Source organism: Babylonia areolata, chromosome 21 (assembly GCF_041734735.1).
Source record: "Babylonia areolata isolate BAREFJ2019XMU chromosome 21, ASM4173473v1, whole genome shotgun sequence".
NCBI classification, from domain to species: Eukaryota; Metazoa; Mollusca; class Gastropoda; order Neogastropoda; family Buccinidae; genus Babylonia; species Babylonia areolata.
In genome coordinates this window covers 55,117,536-55,133,544 of record NC_134896.1, presented here as the reverse complement: position 1 = coordinate 55,133,544, position 16,009 = coordinate 55,117,536, and the positions used below count along the sequence as shown (strand labels likewise).

General features: G+C 44.7%; 1 protein-coding gene across 3 annotated transcripts in view; it reads right to left on the bottom strand.

Moving 5' to 3' along the window:
• LOC143295841 (mitogen-activated protein kinase kinase kinase kinase 5-like) overlaps nt 1-16,009 on the bottom strand; it is a 75,142-nt gene that overhangs the window by 39,679 nt on the left and 19,454 nt on the right. For all 3 annotated transcript variants that reach the window (XM_076607487.1, XM_076607488.1, XM_076607489.1), the window contains 7 exons: nt 12,689-12,761; nt 11,062-11,193; nt 8,729-8,791; nt 5,510-5,591; nt 4,536-4,640; nt 2,106-2,190; nt 874-902 (listed from right to left, as the gene is read on the bottom strand). In XM_076607487.1, the coding sequence (XP_076463602.1) occupies nt 874-902; nt 2,106-2,190; nt 4,536-4,640; nt 5,510-5,591; nt 8,729-8,791; nt 11,062-11,193; nt 12,689-12,761 (569 nt within the window). The remainder of the gene's footprint in view (nt 1-873; nt 903-2,105; nt 2,191-4,535; nt 4,641-5,509; nt 5,592-8,728; nt 8,792-11,061; nt 11,194-12,688; nt 12,762-16,009) is intronic.

Genomic DNA, 16,009 nt, shown 5'->3' with positions numbered 1-16,009 from the left:
TCTTACACCAAGAAAGCAGACAAGCGACCTTGCCAGCCCAAAACCAAATCCTCAGTTGCAACAGTTCTGACATCAGCGTAACATCGGAACAAACTGAATCCGGACACAACAAAATATGACAATATCGGGACAGCTGGCATCACTGAGTATGTGTGCATGGACATACATCAAAATTTATATGTATCTTGTTGGATCATGTTAACATCACACAAAACTGACAGAAAGCCCTCCAATGCTTTTCCCATCAACTGAACTTGACAACACCATTTGATTTCATTTTCTTGGAAAAACAACAACCACCTTCATACTCACTTGTTTCTAAAAAAAATTCTGTTCAGTTTCAAGGAAGTGTCAAAAGCGTGTGGACTAATCCATATATGCTACACCACAACCTGCCGTCAGTGCACTCCTCACTCGTCAAGTCACATTGTCATGGCGATGCATACAGCTGCTAATTCTCTACCCTGCAGTTGCGCTGAAGAAGCCGGCCAGATCGCCGCTGAAATCTACGCAAGTGAGTAGCTTTCTTTGACTGAGAGATCGGTTTAACTTGGTAGTCATTATGTTTGTCTTTGCTTTTGTTTTTTGGTTGTGTTTTTTTTTTTAAAGGCCATCACACACACACACATACAAAACAAAAACCTGAAAGAAAATACAATCATCTACACTTCATGGATCTAGTTCTGTTAAGAATGCCTTTCATACACTTTTCAAACACCCAATGCGAACAACGGGGTATTATTGGAAAGATCATTGTTGCCAGGAGAACCTGACATGGTTCTGTATTGTCTAGGTGGAAAATAAATCATTATGATCCTCAAACACACACAGACACATACAGCTCTATTTACAACAATGACAACACACCCTTACCTCTCCCGACGGAGCCACGCTGCGTTTGACTGAAACAAAGAGTGATAGATTGTCAGTTGGTGGAACTACTCTCTCTCTCTCTCTCACCCATACACAATAGTCACACACACACACACACATACATTAGTCCTATACACATACAAACACAATAGTCTCTCATGCACTCACACACACACATACAGATGCAATAGTCTCACATACACACACACAATAGTCTCACATACACACACACAATAGTCTCACATACACACACAGGTGCATGTGCACACGCGTGTGCTGACAAATGCATGTATACATTAATGCTGATAAACTTGATCATGTAAGAAGAAGCTATGATTTCATCAAACACAAAAGCATCCACACATACATGCAAATACAAAAAAAAAGACAGAGATTCACACACGACACACATCATACATCTTCACATACACATATATCAAATAAAAACATACACATACATAAATAATTACATATATACACATATATACATTCAAAATCATACACACAATGCAAGTAAATATTACAAACAGATCCTCTCAATAAATTTTCAACATATATCTTCTTCTTCTTCTTCGTTCGTGGGCTGCAACTCCCATGTTCACTCGTATGTACATGAGTGGGCTTTTACATGTATGACTGTTTTTACCCTGCCATGTAGGCAGCCATACTCCGTTTTCGGGGGTGTGCATGCTGGGTATGTTCTTATTTCCATAACCCACCGAACGCTGACATGGATTACAGGATCTTTAACGTGCGTATTTGATCTTCTGCTTGCATATACACACGAAGGGGGTTCAGGCACTAGCAGGTCTGCACATATGTTGACCTGGGAGATCGTAAAAATCTCCACCCTTCACCCACCAGGCGCCGTCACCGTGATTCAAACCCGGGACCCTCAGATTGACAGTCCAACGCTTTAACCACTCGGCTATTGCGCCCGTCCAACATATATCAATCCTTCAGCCAGTCCCCAAATCCATCAATGTTGAAATCAAGGACAGCAGAAGGTCAAATACGCACGTTAAAGATCCTCTAAACCATGTCAGCGTTCGGTGGGTTATGGAAACAAGAACATACCCAGCATGCACACCCCCAAAAGCCGAGTATGGCTGCCTACATGGCGGGGTAAAAACGGTCATACACGTAAAAGCCCACTCGTGTGCATACGAGTGAATGCAGAAGAAGAAGAAGAAGAAGAAGAAGAAGAAGAAGAAATGAAGGACTTGCTGTACCTTTAATCTTGATGTCGTCGTCAGGGGCCTGGTTATTGCGGGAACTCTTGTCCGAGGGGATCCTTCTGGGCACGTCTTGCAACAGCTGTACAGACGGGAATGCTCTCTCTTTGTAGCCACGGGATCTTACCACACTCTCACACAGGTTCACAACACTTACACACAGACAAACAATCTACACACGCACTCACACACAGGCTCACAACACACACATGTACAATCTACACACACACACACACACTTACACACAGGCTCACACTTACACACATATGCTCCCAAGCATTAACTATTTTAGACTTGGTGCTCTCAATCACATGGTTTGCTACGTGTCAAAACAACACAGTGGACTACCCGCTGTGGCGAAGTGGTTAGCGTCGCGGACTGACGGCTGGGAGGACACGGGTTCGAATCCCAGTGGAGGTGGGTTTTTCTGCCCGTGGCCGGCTCCTACCCAGAGCTGAGTGTGCTGTAGGCTTAAATGGGGAGACTGGGACCACACAGTCGAGTGTCATCCACTTCAAGGATGCGTCTTTGGGAGTGTTGCTCTAATTACCTGACCAACACTGCAAGTGTCTGTATCTCTCGGGCCTGGTTAACACCGGGATATCATTATGACAGGAAGTGTAGAGTACAGCCTTGTCACGCAGTCCCAAACCAAAATGGACCTCCATAGCAACATCATCATTGTCATCTTCCTTCTCCTCCATCATCATCAATAATAAACAAAACAGTCTCAATAAGCCTGTGGCCTTTCATGCCCTGCTCTCATGGTGGCCTCAGTTTCGATACCCCTCCACTTCCATGCTTGGGGTGAGTCCTGTCAATGTCTTCAGTGTCGGCAGATTCATGGGTGGCTGTTGTTTGAGGGACGTGGTGGCGGTCTCCACTCTGGGAGGGACGCTCACTCAGTCTGGCTCCGCGACTAAACCAATATTGTCGTTAGTAGGGGGCTTAGTAGGTGGTGTCCAAAGTACATTAAATCAGAACAGGCACCACTGAACACCACCAGCAGCAGCAGTGCAGGGTCTCCTTTGGTGTGTGGCCTCCTGGCGACCTAACATCGATAGTTCCCTGCGGACTGCCGATGCTGGAAATGTGACGGACGAACCCAGGTGTGGCCGTGTATGGGGGAATCTAAATGAGCGGCGTGGGAGTAATGCCACTGAAACGGTGCAGATGATGGGGCAGCAAAAAAAAACCCACCAAAAAACACAGTGGACTTGTTTACTTCAGACTGGATCAAGGGGGGAAGGTTCATCATGATCCTACTATGTGGAAAAGTTGGCTGCAGTTATCAAGCTTTGTTACAATGTGAAAAAAGGTCCGTTTAACAGGAGTCCTTCATGTCAACTAAAGCAGCAGACGGCACTGAACTATCTGGTCGATAAAGGTCACCTACAAACGGTGAAAGAATTAACTCACACACAAACACACGCACACTCACACTCAAACACACACACAATCTACAAACACACACGTACATACAGAGTTTTTGTTTTTTCTTTCAAGGAACTTCAAATGGTGTGGAGTGATCTATATATGCTGGACAATTTCTGCTCATAAAAAAAAAAAAAAGACGGAAGAAAAAAACCCAGAAGGGCAGTACATTTTGACCAACGCATAAACCCATTGTACTGGTCAAGTCTTGAGACACACATACGTAGATCACACACATACACACACACACCACAAACATACATACACATACACACACACCACAGACATACATACACACACTTTTACACAAAACCTACACACACACTCACCAAACATACATGCACGCACACACACACACACACACACACACAGATATAGAATCAAGTTGGAATCAAAGTGTGCAGACAGATCAAATAACACCACACAGCATCAGCAAAACAAGTAGATGTCTGCCTTATATCAAGACCCAAGACACTGGTCACACCTTGAACGTCTACCACTCACACACACACACACACACACACAAACCCACACACACTGACAGACACAAACACACACGTGCACACATTCACACACACACTCACACACACACACACTGTCAGACACAAACACACACATGCACACACACACACACACATACACAAACACACTCACACACACACACACTGTCAGACACAAACACACACATGCACACACACACACACACTGACAGACACAGATGCAAACACACACACACACTCATACACATCCACACACTTTTTTTCCAAAAGAACAAAGCAGAATCATGAGCTACACACATACACATACCCCTCCCATCCCCCCACACCCAACACACACACCCCTGAACACACACACTTACACATACACACACACACACACTTAAACACACAAACTCACACATACACACACACATACACAAACAAATACACACCCAAACAAACAAACACACTATTTCCACAGAACAAAATCAGAATCATCAGCCACAGATCTGACCCCCTCATCATCAGGCTCCTCATAGGTGTTGGCAGGGTTCTGGAATTTCTCCAGCAGTTCCTTCGTCAGCCGCCGACTCAGGTCCCCTTGCTGGAAAAATGGATGCTGCCAGCAAAAAAAAAAAAAAAAAAAAAAGGTCTGATTACAATGGCAGACACTCATCATCAAGTTAATTGGCAGAACCTCATTATAAAGTTGAAAACCTTTCCACACAGAAACGATCTCTTTTGTTCACTCTAACAACTGGCATTGGCATTGCTGCTCATTGTCCATTTATTTTATTTTATCATTATTATTATTATTATTATTATTGGTATTTTTGTTTTTTTTTGTTGTTTTTGTACGCTTATAGTTAACTTCATGAAGTTTTTGCGCCTTATACATATTATTATTAGTAGTAATTGTAACTTTTTTTTATGTATTTATCTATTATTTATTTATTTATTATTATTATTATTCTAATTTATTTATTTATTTATTATTATATTTTTAAAAATTTATTTATTTATTCATTTATTTATTATTTCATCATTTTTTTTTCTCTCAAGGCCTGACTAAGCGCGTTGGGTTACGCTGCTGGTCAGGCATCTGCTTGGCAGATGTGGTGTAGCGTATATGGATTTGGCTGAACGCAGTGACGCCTCCTTGAGCTACTGAAACTGAAACTGAAACTGTCCAGCTGACCATAAAGGACTATACCAAGACTGACTAAGTAAATACAGACTTCAACCATGATAACCACAAAACTCTGTCACACCTGTAAAACAAAAACACACACACACACACACATACACACACACAAACACACACACACAAACTGCAAAACAACAGAGTTCATGATATATTATCTTATCTATTAACCCTTTCATCACTCACACACACACACATGCACACATACTCACACACACACACACACACACACACACACTCACACACACACACACACACACACACACACACACACACACACTCACCTCCAACAATTTGTCAGCAGGAGGACGCTTCTTGGGGTTCTTGGTCAATGCCACTTTCACAAAGTGTTGGAACACTGTGGTCCTGAACACATGACACACGTTGTTCACACAGGTCCTGAACACATGACACACATTGTTCACACAGGTCCTGAACACATGACACACATTGTCCACACAGGTCCTGAACACATGACACACATTGTCCACACAGGTCCTGAACACATGACACACATTGTTCACACAGGTCCTGAACACATGACACACATTGTCCACACAGGTCCTGAACACATGACACACATTGTCCACACAGGTCCTGAACACATGACACACATTGTTCACACAGGTCCTGAACACATGACACACATTGTTCACACAGGTCCTGAAAACATGACACACATTGTCCACACAGGTCCTGAACACATGACACAAGGTCCTGAACACATGACACACATTGTCCACACAGGTCCTGAACACGTGACACAGATTGTCCACACAGGTCCTGAACACGTGACACACATTGTCCACACAGGTCCTGAACACGTGACACACATTGTCCACACAGGTCCTGAACACGTGACACACATTGTCCACACAGGTCCTGAACACATGACACACATTGTCCACACAGGTCCTGAACACATGACACACACTGTTCACACAGGTCCTGAACACATGACACATTGTTCACACAGGTCCTGAACACATGACACATTGTCCACACAGGTCCTGAACACATGACACACATTGTCCACACAGGTCCTGAACACATGACACACATTGTCCACACAGGTCCTGAACACATGACACACATTGTTCACACAGGTCCTGAACAACATGACACACATTGTCCACACAGGTCCTGAACACATGACACACATTGTCCACACAGGTCCTGAACACATGACACACATTGTCCACACAGGTCCTGAACACATGACGCACATTGTCCACACAGGTCCTGAACACATGATACACGTTGTTCACACAGGTCCTGAACACATGACACAAGGTCCTGAACACATGACACACATTGTTCACACAGGTCCTGAACACATGACACACATTGTCCACACAGGTCCTGAACACATGACGCACATTGTCCACACAGGTCCTGAACACATGACACACATTGTTCACACAGGTCCTGAACACATGACACAAGGTCCTGAACACATGACACACATTGTTCACACAGGTCCTGAACACATGACACACATTGTCCACACAGGTCCTGAACACATGACACACATTGTCCACACAGGTCCTGAACACATGATACACGTTGTTCACACAGGTCCTGAACACATGACACAAGGTCCTGAACACATGACACACATTGTCCACACAGGTCCTGAACACATGACACACATTGTCCACACAGGTCCTGAACACGTGACACACATTGTCCACACAGGTCCTGAACACATGACACACATTGTCCACACAGGTCCTGAACACATGACACACATTGTCCACACAGGTCCTGAACACATGACACACATTGTTCACACAGGTCCTGAACACATGACACACACTGTTCACACAGGTCCTGAACACATGACACACATTGTCCACACAGGTCCTGAACACAAGACACACACTGTTCACACAGGTCCTGAACACATGACATTGTTCACACAGGTCCTGAACACATGACACACATTGTCCACACAGGTCCTGAACACATGACACACTGTTCACACAGGTCCTGAACACATGACACACAGGTCCTGAACACATGACACACATTGTCCACACAGGTCCTGAACACATGACACACACTGTTCACACAGGTCCTGAACAAATGACACACAGTGTTCACACAGGTCCTGAACACATGACACACACTGTCCACACAGGTCCTGAACACATGACACACACTGTTCACGCAGGTCCTGAACACGTGACACACACTGTTCACACAGGTCCTGAACACATGACACACACTGTCCACACAGGTCCTGAACACATGACACACATTGTTCACACAGGTCCTGAACACGTGACACACACTGTTCACACAGGTCCTGAACACATGACACACACTGTCCACACAGGTCCTGAACACATGACACACATTGTCCACACAGGTCCTGAACACATGACACACATTGTTCATACAGGTCCTGAACACATGACACACACTGTCCACACAGGTCCTGAATAACATGACACACACTGTCCACACAGGTCCTGAACACATGACACACACTGTCCACACAGGTCCTGAACACATGACACACATTGTTCACACAGGTCCTGAACACATGACACACACTGTCCACACAGGTCCTGAACACATGACACACACTGTTCACCTAGAGATGCCAACCCCTGTCTGGTGTTTGCAGGAACAATCAGGAAATTTGGTAGGAACATTCTGAATTTGGAAGGAACACTTGGGCTCCGAGCCACATCAGCAAATGTACATTTTATCTACAAGGCGTACAAACATTTGGGCCTACCTGCAACACGGTGTAACTGCTACAATTAAGCTGACTGGTCCACTTAATGCTGTTCTGATGTAACACGCACGCAATTAGCTGAGCATCTTGACATGAGACCAAGGTTTGTAGTGACTGCCCTGGTGTCATGATCGATAGGTCTAGAGCGTCTGGGTAATGTCACGACAGGAAAGCATGTGGTTATGCTACGTTGTCAAAAGTGAACTCGTCAGAACAGTTCTGACTTTGGGGTAACGTCGGAACAAACGGAGATGGAGCGTACCAAAATACGGTGAAATCGTGACATAACAGTAGGTATCTCTGTTCACCCCTCCCTCCCAACACCCACTCCAAGCCAGGACACAACACAGCACACACTGTCATCGGCGTCACCTTTTGTACACACATCCACACACACACACACACACACGTACACACACAGACACCATACACAGACAGGCATAAATGGCCACACAAACACACACACACTCACATACACAGGCACAAACAAACAAACTCACACAGGCACACACACACGCACATGCACGCACACATACGATTGAATACACTCACACACATACACACACACACACACACACACAATCACACACACTCTCTCTCTCACACACACACATGCACACACAGATACAATCGAACACACTCACACACACACACACACATTCACAAACACTCACTCACATATCCATGCTGTCACACATCACCCATCTGCGACACAAACTTCAATCAATCCCAAGAGCAAGTCAGTCAGACTTACCACTTGGCTCGGTCTTTGAGCTGCGGAGGTTTGAACCCACTCTTGGACATGAGGAACAGGGCCCTGAGGACACACACCATCCATGTTCACAACACTGACAGGTCACTTCTCTGGGTGTCAAAAACACATGAAGGGTTCCCACACAAGATTCTTCTCTGCTTCTTCTTCTTCTTCGTTCATGGGCTGCAACTCCCACGTTCACATATCTATGACTGTTTTTTACCCCGCCATGTAGGCAGCCATACTCCATTTTCAGGGGTGTGCCTGCTGGGTGTGTTCTTGCTTCCATAACCCACTGAACACTGCCATGGATAACAGGATCTTTAACATGCGTATTTGACCTTCTGTTTGCGTATACACGCTAAGGGCGTTCAGGCACAAGCAGCTCTGCACATACGTTGGCCTGGGAGATCAGAAAAATCTCATCACTTTACCTGCCAGGCGCCGTTACTGAGACTCAAACCCAGGACCTTCAGATTGAAAGCCCAACGCTTTAACCACTCAGCCATTGCGCCCGTCTCACACAAAGACAAGGACCGTTTGAGAGCTTGCACAGTTGTCTTCTTCAGGGCGCGGTGAAATGATGATACGATAATGATGGACATTTACATAGCGCATTTCTCCAGATATACTGCTCAAAGCACTTTACATTTCATCCCTGCTTCCCTCTCAGTACCCCCCCCCCCCCCTCTCTCTCTCTCTCTCTCACACACACACACATGGAAGCACATGCCAGGATACACTCACACAACTGAACATCAGAAAAATGATGATGCTGAATTTCTGGCAAACGCTGGAGTATGCAGCCAGTGTATTGAGCACCAAACACAACCGGAGGTGTTTTTTGTTGTTTTTTTTAACCCTAGGCTGCCGATATGACGAGATAACTCGTCATGGCAAGCATGTATGCTTCGCTGCCACAATGACGAGATAACTCACTGATTTCAAAACAACAGCATGTGACAAAAAATATATAAACAGCATGTGTTTTGTATTCTTTATTCATTTACCTTTCAGAGAATATATACTTTTATGGGTCTTTCTCCAATAACAAAGAGCACAGAATTTTTGGAAAATTTATACCCGTTTTTTGTGAAAAAACCCTGGCAAATAGATTTCACTCAAATTTTATTTTCCTGTTAACGAAGAAAAGCTACAGCAATCATTTATAAACCACAGAATAACTGTGCATTTCTGGCTGACACTTTGATTTTTCAAACGAAATTTTTAAGCTGCTGACGGCACACGCGTGTCTGAAGCAGTCCTTTGTGAGTTCTGTGACACGACAGTGGTTGACAAGTCATCCTGTGAAATTCACATCATCCGTCCATTTTTTTTTTATAGGTTTTATGAAAACATATAAGTTTTTATGAAGTGGTTCTTAACACTTTGTTAGGTCTGTAAATTGCTGGAAAACCACGTTGTCAAATGACCAGGTCTGTAAATTGCTGCTGCTACCATCTTGACAAATGACTTAACACTTTGTTAGGCCTGTAAATTTCTCTTATACCATGTTGTCAAATGACCAGGTCTGTAAATTGCTGCTGATACCAACTTGTCAAATGACCTTTCTTGGCAATGAAGGTACACACTTCAAGTGTCAAAGTGAACCTGTAACGTTCACCATTAATGACGGCATCAGTTGTCTTCGATCACAGTGTTTTTTCGATGTGCTGCGCTTTTACATTCTCAGTGTCCATTAAACTGTGTTCAACTCTCATGCTCACAGTGTCTATAACAATGTGTTGGACTCTTACACTTTTTGTGTCTATAACAATGTGTTGGACTCTTACACTCCCAGTGTCTATAACAATGTGTTGGACTCTTACACTCCCAGTGTCTATAACAATGTGTTGGACTCTTACACTCACAGTGTCTATAACAATGTGTTGGACTCTTACACTCTTAATGTCTATAACAATGTGTTGGACTCTTACACTCTTAATGTCTATAACAATGTGTTGGACTCTTACACTCCCAGTGTCTATAACAATGTGTTGGACTCTTACACTCACAGTGTCTATAACAATGTGTTGGACTCTTACACTCTCAGTGTCAAAAACAATGTGTTGGACTCTTACAATCTTCATGTCTATAACAATGTGTTAGATTCTTAAACTCAGCGTCTAATTAATAGTAAAACAATGGTCTGGACTCTCTTACACCCATGAATGCAAACCCTCACTAACCCCCACCACCCTCCCCCTCCCCGGACCCTCCAACACACACCCCGACCCCTCCCCCCAACACACACACCCACCAGCCCCCACCCACTCCCGCCCCAACACACACACACACACTCTGGGCCCACAAAGCGCCACACAGCAATGTACCTCATGGGGTGAAGGTCGAACATGGGCGGCTGTAACTCGGCGAACTCTATGGCGGAGATGCCGACGGCCCAGATGTCACACTGCTGGTTGTAGCCTCCCTTCCTCTCCACTGCTGCCACCTCTGGGGCCATCCTGTGTCATCACACCACCCATCAGTTACATGTCTTGTACTGTGTTGTGCTGTCTTCTGTTGGGTCGTGTTGTGTTGTGTTGCCTTGTGTTGTGTTGTGTTGTGTTGCATTGCGTTGTGTTGTATTATGTTGTGTTGTACTGTGTTGTGTTGCCTTGTGTTGTGTTGTATTTTGTTGTGTTGCCTTGTGTTATGTCGCCTTGTGTTGTATTGTGTTGTGTTGCCTTGTGTTGTGTCGCCTTGTGTTGTATTGTGTTGTGTTTATTATTGCCTTCTGTTGTGTTGCGTTGCCTTGTGTTGTGTTGCCTTGTGTTGTGTCGCCTTGTGTTGTATTGTGTTGTGTTTATTGTTGCCTTCTGTTGTGTTGTGTTGCCTTGTGTTGTGTTGTGTTGTATTGTGTTGTGTTGCCTTGTGTTGTGTTGTGTTGTATTGTGTTGTGTTTATTGTTGCCTTCTGTTGTGTTGTGTTGTGTTGTGTTGTGTTGTATTGTGTTGTGTTGCCTTCTGTTGTGTTGTGTTGTACTGTGTTGTGTTTATTGTTGCCTTGTGTTGTGTTGCGTTGCCTTGTGTTGTGTTATGTTGTATTGTGTTGTGTTTATTGTTGCCTTCTGTTGTGTTGTGTTGTGTTTATTGTTGCCTTCTGTTGTGTTGTGTTGTGTTGTGTTGTGTTTATTGTTGCCTTCTGTTGTGTTGTGTTGTGTTTATTGTTGCCTTCTGTTGTGTTGTGTTGCTTTGTGTTGTGTTGTGTTGTGTTGTATTGTGTTGTGTTGTGTTGTGTTGTGTTGTGTTGTATTGTGTTGTGTTGCCTTGTGTTGTGTTGTGTTGTATTGTGTTGTGTTGCCTTGTGTTGTGTTGTATTGTGTTGTGTTGCATTGTGTTGTGTTGCGTTGTGTTGTGTTGCGTTGTGTTGTGTTGCGTTGTGTTGTGTTGAGTGACAGAATGTTGTGTTGTGTTGAGTGACAGAAATAGAGAGGAAATTTCCAAAGCAGAATCTCCAGGAGTGACAGAAAAGGGGAAATTTCCAGAGCATAACTTAAAGGAGTGACATAAAAAAAAGGGAAATTTCCAGAGCAGAATCAAAAGGGGTGATAGAAAAGGGGAAATTTCCAGAGCATAACTTAAAGGAGTGACAGAAAAAAAGGGGAAATTTCCAGAGCATAACTTAAAGGAGTGACAGAAAAAAAGGGGAAATTTCCAGAGCATAACTTAAAGGAGTGACAGAAAAGGGGGAATTTCCTGAGCATAACTTAAAGGAGTGACAGGAAAAAAGGGGAAATTTCCAGAGCATAACTTAAAGGAGTGACAGAAAAGGGGAAATTTCCAGAACAGAATTAAAAGGGGTGATAGAAAAGGGTAAAAATTTCCAGAGCAGAATCAAAAGGGGTGATAGAAAAGGGGAAATTTCCAGAGCAGAATCAAAAGGGGTGATAGAAAAGGGGAAATTTCCAGAGCAGAATTTCCAGAAGGCAAGGGAAGGGGACACAGCAGGCCGCCTTACCAGTAGGGAGTGCCGATGAACGACTTCCTCTTGCTGATGGTGGCTGTGATCTGTGCTGACACCCCAAAGTCCGCTGAAAACACACACCCCAGTACTGCCCTCTGTTTCTTCCACAAAAAAAATCATCATCATCATCATCATCATCATCACCATCATCATGATCATCATCACCATCATCATCACCATCATCATCACCATCATCATCACCATCATCATCATCACCATCATCATCATGATAATGCTGACGGGCGCAACAGCCGAGTGGTTAAAGCGTTGGACTTTCAGTCTGAGGGTCCTGGGTTCAAATCTCTGTAACAGCGCCTGGTGGGTAAAGGGTGGAGATTTTTCCAATCAACATATGTGCGAGACCTGCTAGTGTCTGAAACCCCTTTGTGTGTGTGTATCACACGCAAGCAGAAGATCAAATATGTATATTGAAAATCCTGTGATCCATGTCAGCGTTCGGTGGGTTATGGAAACAAGAACATACCCAGTATGCACACCCCCCAAAACGGAGTATGGCTGCCTACATGGCAGAGTAAAAACGGTCATACACGTAAAAGCCCACTCGTGTACATTCGAGTGTTCATGGGAGTTGCAGCCCATTAAAAAAGAAGAAGAATGACGACAGTAATCAAGACTTCAAGACTCTGCTGGCTTCACAGCATCAGTTCTGTGTGTTCCGGACTACAACATCTGAAGGCACACGAAAGACTTCTGCTTCCTGGAAGTTCATCACTTAGTAAGTTGTATGTCTTTTTCCCCCCAGAGGGAAGCTGCAATTCAAACTGACAATGTAGGGGGATGAGGGTCATCAGCCGTTATTCTGTTCACGTTTCCTTTCAACCTGTTCGTGACCAGCTCATCTGGGCTCGGCAGATCAACACCACTAATTTTCTCTGCCTGTCTTGACCACTCTGATGGGCACAATAGCCGAGTGGTTAAAGTGTTGGACTTTCAATCTAAGGGTCCCGGGTTCAAATCTCGGTAACGGCTCCTGGTGGGCAAAGGGTGGAGATTTTTCCTATCTCCCAGGTCAACATATGTGCAGACCTGCTAGTGTCTGAATCCCCTTTCAAAGATCAAATACGCACATCAAAGATCCTGTAATCCATGTCAGCGTTCGGTGGGTTATGGAAACAAGAACACACCCAGCATGCACACCCCTGAAAACGGAGTATAGCTAGCTGCCTACATGGCCGGGTAAAAACGGTCATACACGTGAACGTGAGAGTTGCAGCCCACGAAGAAAGAAGACGACGAAGAGGACCACGCTGTCATGTCTGTGTCTGTCGTCTGCAGTACAGCCAAACAACAACGCACACCAGCTGAAGGTCTGTGTCTGTCGTCTGCAGTACAGCCAAACAACAACGCACTAAAGCTGAAGGTCTGTGTCTGTCGTCTGCAGTACAGCCAAACAACAACGCACTAAAGCTGAAGGTCTGTGTCTGTCGTCTGCAGTACAGCCAAACAACAACGCACACCAGCTGAAGGTCTGTGTCTGTCGTCTGCAGTACAGCCAAACAACAACGCACTAAAGCTGAAGGTCTGTGTCTGTCGTCTGCAGTACAGCTAAACAACAACGCACTAAAGCTGAAGGTGTATGTCTGTCGTCTGCAGTACAGCCAAACAACAACGCACACCAGCTGAAGGTCTGTGTCTGTCGTCAGCAGTACAGCCAAACAACAACGCTCTAAAGCTGAAGGTCTATGTCTGTCGTCTGCAGTACAGCCAAACAGCAACACACACCAGCTGAAGGTCTGTGTCTGTCGTCTGCAGTACAGCCAAACAGCAACACACACCAGCTGAAGGTCTGTGTCTGTCGTCTGTAGTACAGCCAAACAGCAACACACACCAGCTGAAGGTCTGTGTCTGTCGTCTGCAGTACAGCCAAACAGCAACACACACCAGCTGAAGGTCTGTATCTGTCGTCTGCAGTACAGCCAAACAACAACACACACACGATGAAGGTCTGTGTCTGTCGTCTGCAGTACAGCCAAACAACAACGCACTAAAGCTGAAGGTCTGTGTCTGTCGTCTGCAGTACAGCCAAACAACAACGCACACAAGGTGAAGGTCTGTATCTGTCGTCAGCAGTACAGCCAAACAACAACGCACTAAAGCTGAAGGTTTGTGTCTGTTGTCTGCAGTACAGCCAAACAACAACGCACACAAGATGAAGGTCTGTATCTGTCGTCAGCAGTACAGCCAAACAACAACGCACTAAAGCTGAAGGTTTGTGTCTGTTGTCTGCAGTACAGCCAAACAACAACACATACAAGATGAAGGTCTGTGTCTGTCGTCAGCAGTACAGCCAAACAACAACGCACACCAGCTGAAGGTCTGTGTCTGTCGTCTGCAGTACAGCCAAACAACAACACACACAAGATGAAGGTCTATGTCTGTCGTCTGCAGTACAGCCAAACAACAACGCACTAAAGCTGAAGGTCTGTGTCTGTCGTCTGCAGTACAGCCAAACAACAACACACTAAAGCTGAAGGTCTGTGTCTGTCGTCTGCAGTACAGCCAAACAACAACGCACACCAGCTGAAGGTCTGTGTCTGTCGTCTGCAGTACAGCCAAACAACAACGCACACAAGCTGAAGGTCTGTGTCTGTCGTCTGCAGTACAGCCAAACAACAACGCACTAAAGCTGAAGGTCTGTGTCTGTCGTCAGCAGTACAGCCAAACAACAACACACTAAAGCTGAAGGTCTGTGTCTGTCGTCAGCAGTACAGCCAAACAACAACGCACACAAAATGAAGGTCTGTGTCTGTCGTCAGCAGTACAGCCAAACAACAACGCACTAAAGCTGAAGGTCTGTGTCTGTCGTCTGCAGTACAGCCAAACAACAACGCACTAAAGCTGAAGGTCTGTGTCTGTTGTCTGCAGTACAGCCAAACAACAACGCACTAAAGCTGAAGGTCTGTGTCTGTCGTCTGCAGTACAGCCAAACAGCAACACACACAAGATGAAGGTCAGTATGCTCTCTATACTGGCTCTATAAAGCAAGCATAGAATAATCATAATCATGATAATGACAATAATAATGGTTGTATTCCTATAGTGCTATCTATATCTTGCATCGAAACAAATCAAAGGGCTCTCACACCCAACTTTCACAGGCATGCATAACTCTGAAACAAATGGGGTGAAAGTAAAAACTTGTAATAAATGCATGTAGACTAGAGAAACTACGGATGAAAAAGAAATGGTATAGAAAAGCTGTGTGTGTATGTGTGTGTGTGTGTGTGTGTGTGTGTGTGTGTGTGTGTGAATATTTGTGTGTGTGTGTGTGTGTGTGTGTGTGTGTGTGTGCAT